General features: G+C 41.1%; 1 protein-coding gene across 1 annotated transcript; it reads right to left on the bottom strand.

The window, feature by feature from the left end:
• Positions 1 to 4,349: 4,349 nt before the first annotated feature.
• On the bottom strand, positions 4,350 to 13,632 carry CTSL (cathepsin L). Its single transcript, XM_037797246.1, has 8 exons — positions 13,524 to 13,632; positions 7,662 to 7,797; positions 7,240 to 7,362; positions 7,014 to 7,157; positions 6,619 to 6,843; positions 5,983 to 6,145; positions 5,248 to 5,365; positions 4,350 to 4,746 (listed from the first exon to the last, which is right to left on the bottom strand). The coding sequence occupies exons 2-8, from the start codon at positions 7,785 to 7,787 to the stop codon at positions 4,647 to 4,649; spliced, it is 999 nt and encodes a 332-aa protein (XP_037653174.1). The 5' UTR covers positions 7,788 to 7,797; positions 13,524 to 13,632; the 3' UTR covers positions 4,350 to 4,646.
• Positions 13,633 to 22,985: the final 9,353 nt, after the last annotated feature.

Below are 22,985 nucleotides of genomic sequence, written 5' to 3'. Positions count from 1 at the left end.
AACAGAGGTTTTCTGGACACCATTGGCCATCCTCCAGTGAAGGTACCCAATTGTCCATGCATTACCTTGGACAGTTTATGGCCTTAAGATTGTAACTGTGTAACCAAATAAACCCCCTTTTATAAAAGCCAATCCATTTCTGGTGTTTTGCATTTCGGCAACATTAGCAAACCAGAACACTGGCAAACAGAAATATTGTTTTCTCTCTCAGCTAGATTCCTGAAAGTCAAATTTTCTTTGGCCCTTTGGAATATCATTCCTGCTCTGATTTTCCCCCATTTTCATATAAAATTTTATCATATGAAATTTCATATACAACCAAGTGAAAAGAATTTTACAGTGAACTCCCACCTCCTGGATTCTATCATTAACATTTAATACTTTTTAGTTCATATCTGTCCTCCAACAGTCCCTCAATCCATCTTAGTTATGTATTTCAAAATAATTTGCAGACATCAGTACTTCCTCTTAAATAGTTTGCAAGCATATCATTAACCAGGGTTCAATATTTGTTTAAAATTTTTTCTTCTAATGTAAAATTTACATACAATGTAATGCCCAAATCTTAAAAAATAAAAAACAAAGTTTTGAAAAATGAATATGCCTATATAACCCAAATCCTCATCCAGAAAGTTCCCTCATAGCTCTACCCAGTCAAATGCTCTGCTGATTATTTTTATCCATTATTTTTTTAATGCATGAAGTTGTAGATTTACAGAAAAATCATGCAGAAAATACAGAGTTCCTGTATACCCTCCTTATTATTATTATTATTATTATTATTAACACCTTGCATTAGTGTGGTATATTTGCTGCAATTCATGAAAGAATGCTTTTTTTAACTGTCCTATTAAGCATAGTCTACTACGATTTTTAAAAGCAGTATTTAGCATCCAAAGCTAGGGATTTGCTCTTTGCCCCTTTCTATACTGGCCCTGCCCCTAAGAGATCTATTGCTGCCCCCTGAGTTTGGGGAGAGGGGGGACAGGGGACAAAAAGCTGGGAAAGGACACTTCTGTGAAGGTCTCAGTATACTCTTCTGCTGCTGCAATATGGGTGGAGGGGAGGTGAAGGGAACAAATCCTTGGGAATTTGACCAGAGCCAGCTTTCCACTCCCACTAAAGCAGACTTCTTAGAACACTGTCCCATGGTCTATCCACCCCCACCCTACACCCTGCCCATCTCTTCTTTGGCTTCTCTTCTATCCCCCTTGGCTGCAGCAAATGAGTTTGAGTCAAAAGCCCATAATCCTCAGAGAGGTTGTGTTGCTGAGACTTGCACTGACTACACCGGGCAGCCAAGGGGCTGTGGAAATTTCTTACATGTGTGCTGCACGGATGCACCTGGCTGGGAGTGTCGGGTCAATCTCAGAAAGACAAATCCCCCAAATAGGGGACTTGACCTTTCTATAAATTCTCTAAGGACCATCTGTTTCTCCCCCCTCCACTTCTCTTTTACCAGTTCTTTAATTTTTTTTCTTGAACCATACACTTCTGAATTTGGAACTTCAAGAAAATAATGCATGTTCACTACTGAAAAAAAAAAAAAAAAAGGGAAAGTACAGCACAAAGACAAACCTCCCCCTTTTAGCCCCTCCAAGACATGATGCATATGGAATCTTGAAATAGGGCTCAAATCCCTTCCTTAGAGATGCATTCCTTGAACCCCAGACGCCCAGTCCCTGATTTTGCTCTCATTGTCCTCTCTGCTCCCAATTTAGAGGCCTTGCCATAATTACAAATGCACATGGACTTGTTAAATTATTTGACCTGCTGTCTCCTCCATGGAAAGGTAAGCTCCACAAGGGAGGGACTGACAATTTGCTTCATTGTTGTCCCAGGGTTCAGCCCTGCATAAAACGTGCCTAATAAATACGTGTTGAATGACTAAATATGAAAAAAAAACTTTAAATATATGAACTGTGAAAAATTTTAAATACAGTACTGGAGGAAAGAGACCATGGAGCAGCTGTTGGTAACAGTTTAATTATCAACTTATTTAAAAATAGAGATGATTATGAATATTTGTGGAATTCAGTGTTTAAAGTGAAGCAATTGGGATCTATATAAAATACGTAGACCCATAGCACAACTAACATTTACTTTCTTAAAAATTCAAGATGTTTTATCTTTGCTGTTTAGATTTTAAACTTTTATATCAGTCCAAAGGGAAATAAAAAACACAGCGAATTTCGAATTCTCTAGGCCGAACACACAAATGTGGTCGTACTGCCATTAAATTTTTCTTCTATTATAAAACACTGGCACAGACAGGGCTAAACTTGCTTAAGATTTGTAAATACACCTTGGTGATGGTAACTGAAATATATGTGCTGCTATGAATGGGGTTGCCTAATTACTTTGAGTTCTTTCCCTCCCCTAATAAAATGTCCAAGCATTATAGCTACACAACCACATAAGCAAATTCCTCCCTTATAATTTTCTTAATCATTTCTATCTTATCTCTCCTTACTTCCTTTGCAATTTAACTAGGCTAAGAAACTATAAAGATGTCTTGAGTATGGGAAAGACTGATAGTCAGTTTGTGCTCCAGACTAGACTTTTGTGATTTGTTTTCAGCTCTATTTATTTCATGTCTATTGGCTTCTTTTTAAAAATGCTTTCAGATGATGCAGTTTGAGGCTCTTCCTAAGTTTAAATAAATAAAAATGTCTTTGAAAACTATGAAACTGCAAATATCTCTGTGATAGTTTAAGATATCTGTGGGGTCTTTGCAACTTTCATTCAGTTCAGTACCTAGAGAAGTTGAGTCTTGGGTTGTAGTTCCAGGATTCTGTGGACCTGAGCTAGCCTGTTGAGGCAAAGCAAGAGACAGTCACAAAGGAGTCCTTTCTCAGAGCAAGTTCAGAGACTGTATGTGGCAGATTTGATTTTCCACAGGTGGCCACAACCCTACCTCCCATCCCACATGCTCCTCGGCAATGCCATCTTGCCACTCTCCTCTTCAAGAGGGGAGACTTAATTCCCTCCCCTTGAATCTGGGTGGTCCGTGCTGACTTGCTCAACCAAGAGAATGCAGAACAGCAGGTTTTCATTTGGGGCTGGGGCTGGGTCCTAAGAAGCCTTGCACAGTTGCCTTTGGACCTTTTGACACACTGTCTTGGGACATTCCCTCGGAACCCAGCCATCGTGCTATGAGAAATTAAGCCACAGAGAGGCTATGTGTTGGCTCTCTTGTCAACAGCCGCAGCTGAATTGCTAACCAACTCGGGCCATGTGAGACCTCCTCGGAAACCCAGCCTAACGAAGCCTAGACAATTTTAGTTCCAGCCACTGCTGCCAAATGCATGCTTGACACATCTCCATGTGACAACCACTCAGATAAACCCAGTCAAGAAATGTGAAAGATAATGCTTTTTCAAGCCACCGAGTTTTGGGGTAGTTTTGTATGGCAGTAGATAACCAGGACTCTTTTCACTTTACTCCTTAATGGTTCCCATGTCCAAAAACCCATCTCTGGCCCCAGGTTCATCTCTACCCTAATCCAACACTTCCAGTTTCTCCAAAGGCAAAGCATGTGGTCTCAGGGCTTCTGTCTCAGTGTACTCTTCATATCCTTATCGACTGGCTCCTTTGGGCTCCCGATTTCCCTTCCTCCAGAAAGTCCTCCCTGACCATCTCTGTCTCCAAAAGAGTACCCCACTCCTTCCTGAGGCCAGGGAATGTCTTTTCTGCAGTTCTGATGACTGCCACAGTGAGTGCTACATACATTTGTATCAAATCTAGGACCCAAATCAAGAACAGAATTTGGCATAGGAACCTCTCAAGTCTTTCTGCTACCACACTTGCTAGTACTATACACAACTCAAATTTCACTCCACAAGCAACATGCAAAATCTAAGCACTTATAAGGAAAGGTCACTCCAGCACGTCACGGAGTCCTGTAAGATGGAATATAGACTCTAAAATTTGGCCTCAGAATTTCACTCATAAGCCTCTTATCTCTTCCATCTTCCAAAGTCAGGGAACTATTTTGGAAGCCCAGCCTCAAATACTACAGCTTATCCTTCATCCCTTGTGGACCCAAAGATAAAACAACCTGAGCAATCCACCAGCATCTGGTCCTTATGACTGCAAAGAAACCACACCGTCTTCACCAGCAAGTTGGGGAAATGCTCCAGAAACTGACTCCATCAGGTAACCTGACTGGGTTATAACCATCTTGGGTCAAATGAACAAGTTCTCTTAAGTATTCACAACTAGAAGATCCAGAAGCACCCAGTGTTTCTCTCCTAATTACCCCTGGCACATTTAGTTGCTTTTATAGCCCAACTGCAATTCCTGATGACTCAACCAGTAAACGCATTAAAAACCGAAAAAGCCCCACCTCTACTCATGAAATTAAGTTTTATTTAAAAAGGTAAAACTGTACATCCTTTTAAAAAAATGAAAATTCAAGTCTTAGCATTAAGCAATGCTAAGCAATGAGTTATATTACAAAGCTCTTTAAGCAGTAATTAAATAGTGGTAACACTTTATCATTGTAAAAATGTCACAGAATTTAAATCACCAACTTGGGTCTTCAATGATTCAAGTGTTTAATCCCACATGAGGGCTGGTCAGTTTTAAAATGAAATTCCTCCAATATGCCGTCCTGGAGTCCTTCATTATCACCACGCACCTGGTCACACAGTGGGATAGCTGGCTTTTGTGGCAATTCCACAGTGGTTATCCCGGTCTCTGGCCATCTTTACATAGCCCTCCATGCCCCAGCTTTCACCCCAGCTGAAAGAACAGATTTTGTTTATGCAAAGAATCAAGCGCATTTTATATTTAACAAGAACTAATAATAATAATTAAATAGTGCACCAGAGGTCATGAGTCTCCCAAGATTGTCCTGGACAACCTTTTAGACTTAACACAAAGAATCAGGAGAGGCAGATATTTTTGTTCATCATTTATAAATTGCTGAGTCCTAAACCTGCATAAAACCCTGACCCCAAACACCATGACCTCTAAGAACTACGAAATCAGAGACAGAAAAAGGAAAGCTTTGGAGCCAGGCATGTTTCAGAATTCAGAGTGCCATTCTAATTAATACCCCCAGTGAGCTTGACACTGGGACAGATTCTTATTAATGCTTCTGCCTTCACCCTAAGTGAGCGAAAGATTTCTGGGGTCTTACCTCTGTGCTTAAGGATTTGTGGACCTGTATCCAAATGCTGATTTCAAACAAGGATTCCCTTTTCAATTTCAAATGTAAGTATAATACTTGGTGCAACATACCTGTTCTTGACGAGCCAATATTTATTGTTATCTGAATCTGTTTCTTCAAAGCCATAGCCGACCACCAGGACCCCGTGATCCAGGTCTTTGCTGCTGCAGTCTGGCTCATAATAAATGCCTGGAAGAGTAAAATTCAACACTAGCTTGAGAAGCTCCAAGTGACACGTGACAGTAACACACCCTGTTGGCCACAGCAACGCAGGCACCTCAAAATTCACTGAAATGTCAAGCCAATTCCAGATGAGACTTATTTTTAAGATCTATTTTGACCAAGGCTATGGGGATTTCAGTCCTGATCCACTACTAACAGAAACACAAATAGCATAATCTTTTTTGCAAACAACTTGCCAAGAAGCATAAAAGACCAGTCCTTGAAACCTTGGAATTCTATCCCTAGGGGGTCATTCTAAGGAAATGCCATGGAACACAAAAATACCTGAGCCTAGTGGTCCTTTTCAGCTCTAATTTCAGAAGTAAAATTCAATTGGAGCAAAATTACATAAACTAAGCTATAGTTTATATATTTTTAGATGATTACCTAATTCTAAGTAATCATCTAAAAATAGTCATTAAGTGCTTCTCATGGGAATGTTAAGTGATGTCAAACAGAATCAGGTAAACACGCATCCAATATTCTACACTGAATTCAACAGATCAGTCAATCGTGCACTTAGTAGGTAATGATGGTTTCCCAATTTTCCTGCCTCAATTTCTATCATAAAGACAAAGGCCTACCTGATTCATAGAACTGGAAGGAATCATGGCTTGCATCAATAGCAACCGAGATGGGACCTACAGCTGCCACTGCCGCCATAAGTGTCTTCTCTAGCGGAGCAACCTCTACGAAGCCAGTGTCGTTGGCAGCAGAATACTCAGGCTTGTAGCTACAGTTCATGTCCTTTTAGAGGCAAATGGGAAAGAGACACAATTACTACCATCCACCTTGTGGAAATTCCAGGGCCACAAGATCAAGCGGTTCACAGTTTACATTTTCCAAGTCCATTTCATGACAAAGCAGTCGAGGAAGTGAAACTGAAAAATTAGCTGATGTCTCTTCAATGAGATCCTCTAGGTCTATCTCTCCATAAAAAGAAAGGATTCCCTTTTAGTGAAGGGCTGGTGGTGGTGGTATTACACTAAGCCCAACCCAGCCCCCGAATATTGCTTTTGTTCTCATTATGAAGAAATGTATTCATGTTACAAAGAACAGCTTCATGAAAATGTCTAATCAGAGAACTGGGCCAAGGCTAATAATTTATGATGACAATTCTGATAAGGTTGCACCATCTAAAACATGTGAGATCTCTTGTTTCTCAAAGTGTCCAACTTTCCAAAAGTAGAGCTGGAATGATAATAAGGAACTGTTCATACCTTTCCAACATATGGATAGGATTCCTCTGAATCGAGGCCTTTGTTGTCCTGGACGTACTGGAAAGCATTGTCCATTAAACCGCCATTGCAGCCGCTATTGCCCTCAGCCCGTGAGCAGTCCACGAGGTTCTGCTCACTGAGTGAAACAAGTACGCCAGTTTTCCGGAACATCTGTCCTTCCAGGGAACCGGCTGCACTGAAAGCCCAACAAGAACCACAGTGACCCTGAAAAATGAAAAAAAGTTGTCAGTTTATGAGACAAAAAGAAAGACTTGACAACAACCTATCTACCTGAATTCTCTCTCTCAAAAAAAAAAAAAAAAAAAAGTGAAATGCACATCACTCTGAATGCATGTCTTCCAAAGCAAAAGATTTAAGTTTTAATAAGATCAAACCTGATTCTTCACGGGAGTCACATAGCCTTTATCCCTCCAATCCACAGATGTGGGGATCTCAGAGGGAGATTCAGAGAACATTTCCCCCTTCTTGTGTTCCTTGTTTTGAAAGCCATTCATCACCTGCCTGAATTCTTCACTGGTCTTCAAAGAAAAGGAAATAAAATGTTTAAAAAGCACTAAGGAGTGAAAGCACAAAGAGTTACAAAATCAGTATCACATTCACCATGTCACCAAAGGCATTCATTCCCAACTTGAAGCTGTGTTGCCCCAGGCTGTATTCCTGATTGTGTAATTCGATTATTTTCATATTCTTCTCCCACACTGCTCTCCTCCAATCCTCTTCATTCTAGAGCAAACATATAATTGATCATCTTTATTTCCACATAAAATCCAACCTATCTTCACCTAGTGGATTAGTAGAGATGGAAGAGAAACCGTGGCCAAAGATGGCTTTATACTTCTGGGCGCTGCTCTCCAAGCTCCTAAACATCAGGGATGAGCATAGCATGTGCTTGGTGATGGGTATCACTGAGTTACTGCCTTGGTAAGAGCTGGCCTCTAGAAGCTCCTGTCTGGCTCCCAACTCTCAGTGAGCAAGGGCCGTTTTCCCTGGGGTCCCTGTGGACAGTTTCAGATGTTACCAACCTCGCCATATAGTCTCTGGTGCTTTGACTTCCACTGGGTCCAATGTGCTTCTAAATTTGACTCAAATGTTGGAGCAACTGAGGCTATGCCCAAGCAAAAGGCAGTCAGAAAGAGTGAAAGATTCATATTTCAAAACCTAGGAAGGGAAAAGAAATGAGTATCTGATTAGGTCAATCCTTTTAAAAAGCCATCTTCTCTTTCAAAACATTGAAGAAAATGGAACACTACCTAACTCATTTTATGAAGCTAACATCAATCTGATACCAAAACCAGGCAAAGATGCTACAAAAAAGGAAAACTACCGGCCAATCTCCCTAAAGAATATAGATGCAAAAATCCTCAACAAAATACTTGCAAATCGAATCCAAAGACACATTAAAAAAATCATACACCATGACCAAATGGGGTTCATTCCAGGCATGCAAGGATGGTTCAACATAAGAAAATCAATGTATTACAACACATTAACAAATCAAAAGGGAAAAATCAAATGATCATCTCAATAGATGCTGAAAAAGCATTCAACAAAATCCAACACCCCTTTTTGATAAAAACACTTCAAAAGGTAGGAATTGAAGGAAACTTCCTCAATATTATAAAGAGCATATATGAAAAACCCACAGCCAGCATAATACTCAATGGTGAGAGGCTGAAAGCCTTCCCTCTAAGATCAGGAACAAGACAAGGATGCCCGCTATCACCACTGTTATTCAACATTGTGCTGGAAGTGCTAGCCAGGGCAATCCGGCAAGACAAAGAAATAAAAGGCATCCAAATTGGAAAGGAAGAAGTAAAACTGTCATTGTTTGCAGATGATATGATCTTATATCTGGAAAACCCCGAGAAATTGATGATACAGCTACTAGAGCTAATAAACAAATTTAGCAAAGTAGCGGGATACAAGATTAATGCACATAAGTCAGTAATGTTTCTATATGCTAGAAATGAACAAACTGAAGAGACACTCAAGAAAAAGATACCATTTTCAATAGCAGCTAAAAAAATCAAGTACCTAGGAAAAAACTTAATCAAAGATGTAAAAGACCTATACAAAAAAAACTACATAACTCTACTAAAAGAAATAGAAGGGGACCTTAAAAGATGGAAAAATATTCCATGTTCATGGATAGGAAGACTAAATGTCATTAAGATGTCAATTCTACCCAAACTCATCTACAGATTCAATGCAATCCCAATCAAAATTCCAACAACCTACTTTGCAGACTTGGAAAAGCTAGTTATCAAATTTATTTGGAAAGGGAAGATGCCTCGAATTGCTAAAGACACTCTAAAAAAGAAAAACGAAGTGGGAAGACTTACACTCCCTGACTTTGAAGCTTATAATAAAGCCAAGTTGTCAAAACAACATGGTACAGCACAAAGACAGACATATAGATCAATGGAATCAAATTGAGAATTCAGAGATACACCCCCAGATCTATGTCCGACTGATCTTCGATAAGGCCCCCAAAGTCACTGAACTGGGTCATAATGGTCTTTTCAACAAATGGGGCTGGGAGAGTTGGATATCCATATCCAAAAGAATGAAAGAAGACCCCTACCTCACACCCTACACAAAAATTAACTCAAAATGGACCAAAGATCTCAATATAAAAGAAAGTACCATAAAACTCCTAGAAGATAATGTAGGAAAACATCTTCAAGACCTTGTATTAGGCAGCCACTTCCTAGACTTTACACCCAAAGCACAAGCAACAAAAGAAAAAATAGATAAATGGGAACTCCTCAAGGTTAGAAGCTTCTGTACCTCAAAGGAATTTCTCAAAAACGTAAAGAGGCAGCCAATTGCAATGGGAAAAAATTTTTGGAAACCATGTATCTGACAAAAGACTGATATCTTGTATATATAAAGAAATCCTACAACTCAATCACCATAGTACAGACAGCTCAATTATAAAATGGGCAAAAGATATGAAAAGACAGTTCTCTGAAGAGGAAATACAAATGGCCAAGAAACACATGAAAAAATGTTCAGCTTCACTAGCTATTAGAGAGATGCAAATTAAGACCACAATGAGATACCATCTCACACCAATTAGAATGGCTGCCATTAAACAAACAGGAAACTACAAATGCTGGAGGGGATGTGGAGAAATTGGAACTCTTATTCATTGTTGGTGGGACTGTATAATGGTTCAGCCACTCTGGAAGTCAGTCTGGCAGTTCCTTAGAAAACTAGATATAGAGATACCCTTCGATCCAGCGATTGCACTTCTCAGTATATACCCGGAAGATCGGAGAGCAGTAACACAAACAGATATATGCACGCCAATGTTCATAGCAGCATTATTCACAATTGCCAAGAGATGGAAACAACCCAAATGTCCTTCAACAGATGAGTGGATAAATTAAATGTGGTATATACACATGAAGGAATACTATGCAGCAGTAAGGAATGATATCGTGAAACATATGACAACATGGATGAACCTTGAAGACATAATGCTGAGCGAAATAAGCCAGGCACAAAAAGACAAATATTATATGCTACCACTAATGTGAACTTTGAAAAATGTAAAACAAATGGTTTATAATGTAGAATGTAGCGGAACTAGCGATAGAGAGCAATTAAGGAAGGGGGAACAATAATCCAAGAAGAACAGATAAGCTATCATGGGTAAATTTAATGTTCTGGGAATGCCCAGGAATGACTATGGTCTGTTAATTTCTGATGGGTATAGTAGGAACAAGTTCACAGAAATGTTGCTACATTAGGTTACTTTCTTGGGGTAGAGTAGGAACATGTTGGAAGTAAAGTAGTTATCTTAGGTTAGTTGTATTTTTCTTACTCCCTTGTTATGGTCTCTTTGAAATGTTCTTTTATTGTATGTTTGTTTTCTTTTTAACTTTTTTTTTCATACAGTTGATTTAAAAAAGAAGGGAAAGTTAAAAAAAAAAAAAAAGAAAAAGAAAAACAAGGAAAAAAAAAGATGTAGTGCCCCCTTGAGGAGCCTGTGGAGAATGCAGGGGTATTTGCCTACCCCACCTCCATGGTTGCTAACATGACCACAGACATAGGGGACTGGTGGTTCGATGGGTTGAGCCCTCTACCACAGGTTTTACCCTTGGGAAGACAGTTGCTGCAAAGGAGAGGCTAGGCCTCCCTATGGTTGTGCCTAAGAGCCTCCTCCCGAATGCCTCTTTGTTGCTCAGATGTGGCCCTGTCTCTCTAGCTAAGCCAACTTGAAAGGTGAAATCACGGCCCTCCCCCCTACGTGGGATCAGACACCCAGGGGAGTGAATCTCCCTGGCAACGTGGAATACGACTCCCGGGGAAGGATGTAGACCTGGCATCGTGGGACGGAGAACATCTTCTTGACCAAAAGGGGGATGTGAAAGGAAATGAAATAAGCTTCAGTGGCAGAGATATTCCAAAAGGAGCCGAGAGGTCACTCTGGTGGGCACTCTTATGCACACTTTAGACAACCCTTTTTAGGTTCTAAAGAATTGGGGTAGCTGGTGGTGGATACCTGAAACTATCAAACTACAACCCAGAACCCAAGAATCTTGAAGACAGTTGTATAAAAATGTAGCTTATGAGGGGTGACAATGGGATTGGGAAAGCCATAAGGACCACACTCCACTTTGTCTAGTTTATGGATGGATGAGTAGAAAAATAGGGGAAGGAAACAAACAGACAAAGGTACCCAGTGTTCTCTTTTTCTTCAATTGCTCTTTTTCACTCTAATTATTATTCTTGTTATTTTTGTGTGTGTGCTAATGAAGGTGTCAGGGATTGATTTGGGTGATGAATGTACCACTATGTAATGGTACTGTAAACAATCGAAAGTACGATTTGTTTTGTATGACTGCGTGGTATGTGAATATATCTCAATAAAATGAAGATTAAAAAAAAAAAAAAAGAAAGAAAAAAACAAGGAAAAAAATATGCAGAGCCCCCTTGAGGAGCTGGTGGAGAATGCAGGGGTATTGGCCTGCCCTACCTCGATGGTTGCTAACATGCCCACAGACATAGGGGACTGGTGGTTTGATGGGTTGAGCCCTCTACCACGGAATTTGCCCTTGGGAAGACTGTTGCTGCAAAGGAGAGGCTAGGCCTCCCTATGTTTGTGCCTAAGAGCCTCCTCCCGAATGCCTCTTTGTTGCTCAGATGTGGCCCTGTCTCTCTGGCTAAGCCAACTTGAAAGGTGAAATCACTGCCCTCCCCGCTACGTGGGATCAGACACCCAGGGGAGTGAATCTCCCTGGCAACGTGGAATATGACTCCCGGGGAGGAATGTAGACCCAGCATCGTGGGATGGAGAACATCTTCTTGACCAAAAGGGGGATGTGAAAGGAAATGAAATAAGCTTCAGTGCACAGAGATTCCAAAAGGAGCTGAGAGGTCACTCTGGTGGGCACTCTTATGCACAATATAGACAACCCTTTATAGGTTCTAAGGAATTGGGGTAGCTGGTGGTGGATACCTGAAACTATCAACCTACAACCCAGAACCCATGAATCTTGAAGACAATTGTATAAAAATGTGGCTCATGTGGGGGGACAGTGGGATTGGGGGGGCCATGGGGATGACACTCCCCTTTGTCTAGTTTGTGGATGGATGAGTGGAAAGGTGGGGGAAACAAACAAACAAACAAACAGACAAGGGCGCCCAGTGTCCTTTTTTACTTTAGTTGCTCTTTCTCACTTTATTATTCTGGTTATTTTTGTGTGTGTGCTAATGAAGGTGTCAGGGATTGATTTTGGTGATGAATGTACAACTATGTAATGGTACTGTGAACAATCGAATGTACGATTTGTTTTGTATGATTGCGTGGTATGTGAACATATCTCAATAAAATGAATATTAAAAACAAAACAAAACAAAAAAGCCATCTTCTCTCCTGAAAAGTTACAGCCACCACAGTGGAGGAAAACTTTTAAATTATCTTCCCAAGTATTTATGTCAAGACTGAAGACTAAGGACCTGGGTGAATATAACAGGCCAAGAACTTATCAAACAGTAGAGGTGTTTGATTCAGCCATGGAAAGAAAAAGCAGTCGGACAGATGCTATAGGAACTGAAACAGTAACAGTGTAGTAAATTTAGATTTTGATAAGGGTTTCCACAGCACTTCAGGAGTCAGAATCTCAAGACAACATCTAGGATTCGGTTAATCTGAGTTATTTAGCGCCAGTACCGAGGTGACCCAGGCAAAAAAAAAAAAAAAAAAAAATCAGGACGTCTGATGCCAAGTGAGGACCAAGGTCCCAAGTTTTGAGTGGTCCCCCACACTTTTCTCGTTGTCTAATATACATCAGGGGGTGAGATACTTCTCGATCCTCCCCTTGTTGAATTGACACCTTTTTGAAACACTTCCCAAAGAAAGTGGGGAAAGGGTGCAGCTCCCACCATCCCCACACTTGGGCTCGGGCCGCCAAAGCCCCTACGCCCTCCCCCGCTGGGAGCCAGATGCCCCCAATTCCAGCCCCCGAACCGGGTTCTCCGCGGGCTCGTAAGAGCGGACTCGGGCGAGGCCCCACACCACGCGAGGGGCCGGGGAGTGGGAGGCGCCGGGGGGTGGGGGGCGCCGGGCCTACCCCCGGCCCTCCGCTCCCCGCTAGAAGGACGTTCACGACGGCGGCTCAGAGAGCAACAGGCACCGCGGGCCGGCGCGCGGGGTTCAAGCTGCCCTGAACCGCCTGACGGCGGCGCCGCGACCAACCCAGCCCCTGCACACCCTGGAACCTCCGCGTGGGACCCCGAACCCACCCGTACCCCCAGTCCGGCCTCGCCAGCTCGGGGCATACGCTCTCGTTCCCTCGAAGTCCCTGGGGGTAGAGGTCCCCTCCTCCGGCCCCAGCCCCAGCCGCTCCTCGGCCCCAGCCGGGGGCGCTTACCTCCGGTGGCCGCGGCTGGCGCAGGCGCACTTCACACACGTACGGACAAAGTGTCTCTAGGATCCGTAGTCTCGGACGCGGGGGCGCCGGCTCAGTCTTTAAAGCCCAGGGTGACGGCCCGGTGGGTACCGCCCCCCTCCCCGCCTTCCCGCGCCGCGATTGGCTGAATCGGCATCTGGGCGTGGCCTCCAGGCGCGTGACGCTATTCTGTCTCACCTAGCTCCGAGCGGGGCGGGGCTGCTTCTGGGGGTCTGCCAGGGGAGGGGCACGGCGGCTGGGACTGGGGTGATCGACCGCGACGAGCGGGTTGGGCGAGTCGGCGGGTGGCATGAGGGGGACGGGGTACCGCAGAGTAGGGACCCGGCGCCTCTCGGGAGGGCTCGGATGTGGCAGTTTCTCCGGGTTTATGCGCTCGGCGGGCGGTTTATTAAAAAAACTTGCAGCGAGCCCAAAGTTAAATTTCAGCCTAATCCCGTGAATGCTTTTGTCCTAAAATGTTTCGTTAAATACTCTTGGAGGGCCAGAACTGTTTACTCTAATCTAGCCGTGTTTGTGTAGCCCGAAACAAAGGTGGGACGAGCGAAAGAATGCAAAGCTCGTAGGCACGTGCGTTATCTCCCAGTTGGGTGCGGGATGTAGCTGGGTTTTAGAAAAATCGGGCGGGAACAGCCAATCTCCAAAACACGTGATCCTATCCACGAGACCCAAACTTGGGAGGAAAATGGGGCTGGTCTCGAGAGACCGCGGGGCTTTTGAAATGCCCCGTTTCCCATCTTCTCCAGTGTACGATTTTTTGCTCACAAGCCTTTCTAAAAGAGACACCAGAAATGAGTTATTCTCGGAAAAAAAAACTGGTTTCACAAAGAGGAGAAAAGTGGTTGAGAACGGTGGAAACTGCTTTTACTTCTGCATTATGGATTATTGTGTCTTTCCCAGGATCCACAGAAAATTTAATTTAAGAAAGTTACTTTAATGTCAGGATTTAAGTTACAGAGTTTGGGAAAATATTTTAGATGGAGGAAATATAAATAATAAATATATATATTTATGTATTTAAGGATTTAAGAAACTTAATCCAGAAACCTTTCTAAAAGTTTCTTTTTATTACATAAAAAACGTGTTCATTGTAGAAAACCTCGTTTAGAACAAAATCATCATAATATATGTCATTTGTAAACTATTTTTTACTTAAGGTTAAATTGATAACCCTTTTAGAAGTATCAGCAGACCAATAAATAGAAGCAATTTATGAAAATTTTCATTTTATGGTCTTTGAATAAAAGCCATCTCAAATTTAAGTAGAGGCCGAGACTCAAGTGGTTACAAAAGTGTGTTACATTGCACATAACTTGAGTTTTTGTTTGTTTAATACACCATAGGTTTCAACAAAATTAATTATTGAAGAAATCTAAGTTGTTCTAACATGTAGGTTTTATAATTACTGTTGGGCTAGAGCTCCGGTGAGATTGCACAGGAAGAAAAACCTGCTACTGCCTTAGTGTCTGAGCCGTAGCTGGACTGGAGGCTGTGTGGCAAACGCTGCTCCAAAGATTGGCAGCCACTTTGGTCTTGGGATGTGATCCTAAGGCAGTGGAGGAAAACGGACTCTTTTTATACCTGATATGCTAAAATTCTGAAATTAAACCAAGAAATATCTAAAGCAGGAGAAAGATGACAAAAAATTTTAGGGAAAGGCCATTTGAAAGACATCATTGCATTATATTTATACATAATTCCTTTTTTTTTTTTAAATCTTCATTTTATTGAGATATATTCACATACCACGCAGTCATACAAAACAAATCGTACTTTCGATTGTATACAGTACCATTACATAGTGGTACATTCATCACCCAAATCAATCCCTGACACCTTCATTAGCACACACACAAAAATAACAAGAATAATAATTAGAGTGAAAAAGAGCAATTGAAGTAAAAAAGAACACTGGGTACCTTTGTCTGTTTGTTTCCTTCCCCTATTTGTCTACTCATCCATCCATAAACTAGACAAAGTGGAGTGTGGTCCTTATGGCTTTCCCAATCCCATTGTCAGCCCTCATAAGCTACATTTTTATACAACTGTCTTCGAGATTCATGGGTTCTGGGTTGTAGTTTGATAGTTTCAGGTATCCACCACCAGCTACCCCAATTCTTTAGAACCTAAAAAGGGTTGTCTAAAGTGTGCATAAGAGTGCCCACCAGAGTGACCTCTCGGCTCCTTTTGGAATCTCTCTGCCACTGAAGCTTATTTCATTTCCTTTCACATCCCCCTTTTGGTCAAGAAGATGTTCTCCGTCCCACGATGCCAGGTCTACATTCCTCCCCGGGAGTCATATTCCACGTTGCCAGGGAGATTCACTCCCCTGGGTGTCTGATCCCACGTAGGGGGGAGGGCAGTGATTTCACCTTTCAAGTTGGCTTAGCTAGAGAGACAGGGCCACATCTGAGCAACAAAGAGGCATTCGGGAGGAGGCTCTTAGGCACAACCATAGGGAGGCCTAGCCTCTCCTTTGCAGCAACTGTCTTCCCAAGGGTAAAACCTGTGGTAGAGGGCTCAACCCATCGAACCACCAGTCCCCTATGTCTGTGGTCATGTTAGCAACCATGGAGGTGGGGTAGGCGAATACCCCTGCATTCTCCACAGGCTCCTCAAGGGGGCACTACATCTTTTTTTTTTCCTTGTTTTTCTTTTTTTTTTTTTTTTTTAACTTTCCCTTCTTTTTTTTTTTTTAATCATCATTTTATTGAGATATATTCACATACCACGCAGTCATACAAAACAAATTGTACTTTCGATTGTTTACAGTACCATTACATAGTTGTACATTCATCACCTAAATCAATCCCTGACACCTTCATTAGCACACACACAAAAATAACAAGAATAATAATTAGAGTGAAAAAGAGCAATTGAAGTAAAAAAGAACACTGGGTACCTTTGTCTGTTTGTTTGCTTCCCCTACTTTTCTACACATCCATCCATAAACTAGACAAAGTGGAGTTTGGTCCTTATGGCTTTCCCAATCCCATTGTCACCCCTCATAAGCTACATTTTTATACAATTGTCTTCGAGACTCATGGGTTCTGGGTTGTAGTTTGATAGTTCCAGGTATCCACCACCAGCTACCCCAATTCTTTAGAACCTAAAAAGGGTTGTCTAAAGTGTGCGTAAGAGTGCCCACCAGAGTGATCTCCCGGCTCGTTTTGGAATCTCTCTGCCACTGAAGCTTATTTCATTTCCTTTCACATCCCCCTTTTGGTCAAGAAGATGTTCTCCGTCCCACGATGCCGGGTCTACATTCCTCCCCGGGAGTCATATTCCACGTTGCCAGGGAGATTCACTCCCCTGGGTGTCCGATCCCACGTAGGGGGGAGGGCAGTGATTTCACCTTTCAAGTTGGCTTAGCCAGAGAGAGAGGGCCACATCTGAGCAACAAAGAGGCATTCAGGAGGAGACTCTTAGGCACAAATACAGGGAGGCCTAGCCTCTCCTTTGCAGCAACCGTCTTCCCAAGGGTAAAACTTATGGTAGAGGGCTCAACCCATCAAACCACCAGTCCCCTATGTCTGTGGTCATGTTAGCAACCATGGAGGTGGGGTAGGCGAATACCCCTGCATTCTCCACAGGCTCCTCAAGGGGGCACTACATCTTTTTTTTTTTTTTTTCCTTGTTTGTCTTTTTTCTTTTTTTTTTTTTTTTTTAACTTTCCCTTCTTTTTTAAATCAACTGTATGAAAAAAAAGTTAAAAAGAAAACAAACATACAATAAAAGAACATTTCAAAGAGACCATAACAAGGAAGTAAGAAAAAGTCAACTAACCTAAGATAACTGCTTAACTTCCAACATGTTCCTACTTTACCCCAAGGAAGTTACCTAATATAGCAACATTTCTGTGAACTTGCTCCTACTATATCCATCAGAAATTAACAGACCATAGTCATTCCTGGGCATCCCCAGAACATTAAATAGCTTATCTGTTCTTCTTGGATTGTTCCCCCTTCCTTAATTGCTCTCTACTGCTAGTTCCCCTACATTCTACATTATAAACCATTTGTTTTACATTTTTCAAAGTTCACATTAGTGGTAGCATATAATATTTCTCTTTTTGTGCCTGGCTTATTTCGCTCAGCATTATGTCTTCAAGGTTCATCCATGTTGTCATATGTTTCACGAGATCGTTCCTTCTTACTGCCGTGTAGTATTCCATCGTGTGTATATACCACATTTTATCTATCCACTCATCTGTTGAAGGACATTTGGGTTGTTTCCATCTCTTGGCAATTGTGAATAATGCTGCTATGAACATTGGCGTGCAGATATCTGTTCGTGTCACTGCTTTCCGATCTTCCAGGTATATACCGAGAAGTGCAATCGCTGGATCGAATGGTAGCTCTATATCTACTTTTCTAAGGAACTGCCAGACTGACCTCCAGAGTGGCTGAACCATTATACAGTCCCACCAACAATGAATAAGAGTTCCAATTTCTCCACATCCCCTCCAGCATTTGTAGTTTCCTGTTTGTTTAATGGCAGCCATTCTAACCGGTGTTAGATGGTATCTCATTGTGGTCTTAATTTGCATCTCTCTAATAGCTAGTGAAGCTGAACATTTTTTCATGTGTTTCTTGGCCATTTGTATTTCCTCTTCAGAGAACTGTCTTTTCATATCTTTTGCCCATTTTATAATTGGGCTGTCTGTACTATTGTCATTGAGTTGTAGGATTTCTTTGTATATGCACGATATCAGTCTTTTGTCAGATACATGGTTTCCAAAAATTTTTTCCCATTGTGTTGGCTGCCTCTTTACCTTTTTGAGAAATTCCTTTGAGGTGCAGAAACTTCTAAGCTTGAGGAGTTCCCATTTATCTATTTTTTCTTTTGTTGCTTGTGCTTTGGGTGTAAAGTCTAGGAAGTGGCCGCCTAATACAAGGTCTTGAAGATGTTTTCCTACATTATCTTCTAGGAGTTTTATGGTACTTTCTTTTATATTGAGATCTTTGGTCCATTTTGAGTTAATTTTTGTGTAGGGGGTGAAGTAGGGGTCCTCTTTCATTCTTTTGGATATGGATATCCAACTCTCCCAGCCCCATTTGTTGAAAAGACCATTATGACTCAGTTCAGTGACTTTGGGGGCCTTATCAAAGATCAGTCGGCCATAGATCTGAGGGTCTATCTCCAAATTCTCAATTCGATTCCATTGATCTATATGTCTATCTTTGTGCCAGTACCATGCTGTTTTGGCAACTGTGGCTTTATAATAAGCTTCAAAGTCAGGGAGTGTAAGTCCTCCCACTTCGTTTTTCTTTTTTAGAGTGTCTTTAGCAATTCGAGGCATCTTCCCTTTCCAAATAAATTTGATAACTAGCTTTTCCAAGTCTGCAAAGTAGGTTGTTGGAATTTTGATTGGGATTGCATTGAATCTGTAGATGAGTTTGGGTAGAATTGACATCTTAATGACATTTAGTCTTCCTATCCATGAACATGGAATATTTTTCCATCTTTTAAGGTCCCCTTCTATTTCTTTTAGTAGAGTTATGTAGTTTTCTTTGTATAGGTCTTTTACATCTTTGGTTAAGTTGATTCCTAGGTACTTGATTTTTTTAGTTGCTATTGAAAATGGTATCTTTTTCTTGAGTGTCTCTTCAGTTTGTTCATTTCTAGCATATAGAAACATTACTGACTTATGTGCATTAACCTTGTATCCCGCTACTTTGCTAAATTTGTTTATTAGCTCTAGTAGCTGTATCGTCGATTTCTCAGGGTTTTCTAGATATAAGATCATATCATCTGCAAACAATGACAGTTTTACTTCTTCTTTTCCAAATTGGATGCCTTTTATTTCTTTGTCTTGCCGGATTCCCCTGGCTAGCACTTCCAGCACAATGTTGAATAACAGTGGTGACAGCGGGCATCCTTGTCTTGTTCCTGATCTTAGAGGGAAGGCTTTCAGTCTCTCACCATTGGGTACTATGCTGGCTGTGGGTTTTTCATATATGCTCTTTATCATGTTGAGGAAGTTTCCTTCAATTCCTACCTTTTGAAGTGTTTTTATCAAAAAGGGATGTTGGATTTTGTCAAATGCTTTTTCAGCATCTATTGAGATGATCAATTGAGTTTTCCCTTTCGAGTTTTTAATGTGTTTTAATACATTGATTGTTTTTCTTATGTTCAACCATCCTTGCATGCCTGGAATGAACCCCACTTGGTCATGGTGTATGATTTTTTTAATGTGTCTTTGGATTCGATTTGCAAGTATTTTGTTGAGGATTTTTGCATCTATATTCATTAGGGAGATTGGCCGGTAGTTTTCCTTTTTGGTAGCATCTTTGCCTGGTTTTGGTATTAGATTGATGTTAGCTTCATAAAATGAGTTAGGTAGTGTTTCCTTTTCTTCAATGTTTTGAAAGAGTTTGAGTAAGATTGGTGTCAGTTCTTTCTGGAAAGTTTGGTAGAATTCCCCTGTGAAGCCATCTGGCCCTGGGCATTTATTTGTGGGAAGATTTTTGATGACTGGATCTCTCTGCTTGTGATGGGTTGGTTGAGGTCTTCTATTTCTTCTCTGGTCAGTCTAGGTTGTTCATATGTTTCCAGGAAATTGTCCATTTCTTCTACATTGTCCAGTTTGTTGCCATACAGTTGTTCATAATATCCTCTTATAATTTTTTTAATTTCTTCAGGATCTGCAGTTATGTCACCTTTTTCATTCATTATTTTGTTTATATGGGTCTTCTCTCTTTTTGATTTTGTCAGTCTAGCTAGGGGCTTGTCAATCTTGTTGATCTTCTCAAAGAACCAACTTTTGGTGATATTTATCGTCTCTATTGTTTTTTTGTTCTCTATGTCATTTATTTCTGCTTTAATCCTTGTTATTTCTTTTCTTCTGCTTGGTTTAGGATTGGTTTGCTGTTCATTTTCTAGCTTCTTCCGTTGATCCATTAGTTCTTTGATTTTGGCTCTTTCTTCCTTTTTAATATATGCGTTTAGTGCTATAAATTTCCCCCTTAGCACTGCTTTTGCTGCATCCCATAGGTTTTGGTATGTTGTGTTCTCATTTTCATTCGTCTCTATATATTTAGCAATTTCTCTTGCTATTTCTTCTTTAACCCACTGATTGTTTAGGAGTGTGTTGTTTAACCTCCAGGTATTTGTGAATTTCCTAAGTCTCTGATGGTTATTGACTTCTAATTGTATTCCATTGTGGTCAGAGAATGTGCTTTGAATAATTTCAATCTTTTTAAATTTATTGAGGCTTGTTTTATGTCCCAGCATATGATCTATTCTGGAGAAAGTTCCATGAGCACTAGAAAAGTATGTGTATCCTGGTGATTTGGGATGTAATGTCCTGTATATGTCTGTTAAATCTAATTCATTTATCAGATTGTTTAGGTTTTCAGTTTCCTTATTGGTCTTCTGTCTGGTTGATCTATCTATAGGAGAGAGTGATGTGTTGAAGTCTCCCACAATTATTGTGGAAACATCAATTGCTTCCTTTAGTTTTGCCAGTGTTTCTCTCATGTATTTTGTGGCACCTTGATTGGGTGCATAGACATTTACGATTGTTATTTCTTCTTGCTGAATTGCCCCTTTTATTAGTATGTAGTGGCCTTCTTTGTCTCTCAAAACATCCCTGCATTTAAAGTCTATTTTATCTGAGATTAATATTGCTACACCTGCTTTCTTTCGGCTGTAGCTTGCATGAAATATTTTTTTCCATCCTTTCACTTTCAATTTCTTTGTGTCCCTGTGTCTAAGATGAGTCTCTTGTATGCACCATATTGATGGTACATTTTTTTTGATCCATTCTGCGAATCTATATCTTTTAATTGGGGACTTTAATCCATTTACATTCAACGTTATAACCGTGAAGGCATTTCTTGAATCAGCTATCTTATCCTTTGGTTTATGTTTGTCATATTTTTCCCCTCTGTCTATTAATATCCTTTATTGTACCCATACCGAATCTCTTTAGTACTGAACCTTTCTCCAAGTCTCTCTGTCCTTTCTTTGTTTTTCTGTCTGTAGGGCTCCCTTTAGTATCTCCAGTAGGGCAGGTCTCTTGTTAGCAAATTCTCTCAGCATTTGTTTGTCTGTGAAAAATTTAAGCTCTCCCTCAAATTTGAAGGAGAGCTTTGCTGGATAAAGTATTCTTGGCTGGAAATTTTTCTCACTCAGAATTTTAAATATATCGTGCCACTGCCTTCTCGCCTCCATGGTGGCTGCTGAGTAGTCACTACTTAGTCTTATGCTGTTTCCTTTGTATGTGGTGAATTGCTTTTCTCCTGCTGCTTTCAGAACTTGTTCCTTCTCTTCTGTGTTTGACAGTGTGATCAGTATATGTCTCGGAGTGGGTTTATTTGGATTTATTCTATTTGGGGTTCGCTGAGCATTTATGATTTGTGTATTTATGTTGTTTAGAAGATTTGGGAAGTTTTCCCCAACAATTTCTTTGAATACTCTTCCTAGACCTTTACCCTTTTCTTCCCCTTCTGGGACACCAATGAGTCTTATATTTGGACGTTTCATATTATCTATCATATCCCTGAGGTCCGTTTCGATCTTTTCAATTTTTTTCCCCATTCTTTCTTTTATGCTTTCATTTTCCATTCTATCATCTTCTAGGTCACTGATTCGTTGTTCAACTTCCTCTAGTCTTGTACTATGAGTGTCCAGAATCTTTTTAATTTGGTCAACGGTTTCTTTAATTTCCATAAGATCATCCATTTTTTTATTTAGTCTTGCAATGTCTTCTTTATGCTCTTCTAGGGTCTTCTTGATTTTCTTTGTCTCCCATACTATGGTCTCATTGTTCATCTTTAGTTCTTTGAGTAGCTGCTCTAGGTGCTGTGTCTCTTCTGGTCTTTAGATTTGGGTGCTTGGGCTTGGGTTATCCATATCGTCTGTTTTTTTCATATGCTTTATAATTTTCTGTTGTTTTTGGCCTCGTGGCATTTGCTGAACTTGATAGGGTGCTTTTAGGATTTGTAGACCAATTGAAGTCCTTATCTCTGATTTATCAGATCTACAGCTTCGTGGAGTACACTTTCTCTAACTAACCAGCAGGTGGCGTCCACGAGCCACCTGTTCTCCACAAGCCAGTTCTCCCCTGCTTAGCCTTTTTGGTGAGTGAGGGAGTGAGTCTTGTGGGGTCCAATTGGTGTACCAAGCTTGCGTGTGTAGTTGGTGTTGCCTGCCCTGTATATGGGGCGTGTTTCTGGGCAGTCAGGGAGGGGGGGTGGCTCTAACAATCAAATCTCCCTGGTGATCCTAGAGTTTTAAAGCTGCTGCAATAGTCTAATCCTTCAGTTCAGTCCTGCCACAGTTTGTCTCTGCCACTGACCCACAAGTCCTTGGTATTGGTGTATGGCTCCTGAGACTTGCAAGTGGGCCCCTCTTCCAGGCCGTGCACCCCGGGTCCTCTGTTGAGGGATGACTGTGCTATGTCACAGGTGAGTGCCGTCC

The sequence above is a fragment of the Choloepus didactylus genome, chromosome 10 (genome assembly GCF_015220235.1).
Source record: "Choloepus didactylus isolate mChoDid1 chromosome 10, mChoDid1.pri, whole genome shotgun sequence".
NCBI classification, from domain to species: Eukaryota; Metazoa; Chordata; class Mammalia; order Pilosa; family Megalonychidae; genus Choloepus; species Choloepus didactylus.
Note: the sequence above shows the minus strand (reverse complement) of the source record. Positions and strands in the feature narration are given on the sequence as shown.

Bases quoted from the DNA above. Each gene is read 5' to 3' on its own strand.
- CTSL (XM_037797246.1), bottom strand. From the start codon at position 7,787: ATGAATCTTTCACTCTTTCTGACTGCCTTTTGCTTGGGCATAGCCTCA. The intron at 7,363-7,661 runs GTTGGTAACATC...TGTTTGCTCTAG, and splicing joins ACCAGAGACTATATGGCGAG to AATGAAGAGGATTGGAGGAG. The intron at 5,366-5,982 runs GTAGGCCTTTGT...TTACTCTTCCAG, and splicing joins CTTCCAGTTCTATGAATCAG to GCATTTATTATGAGCCAGAC.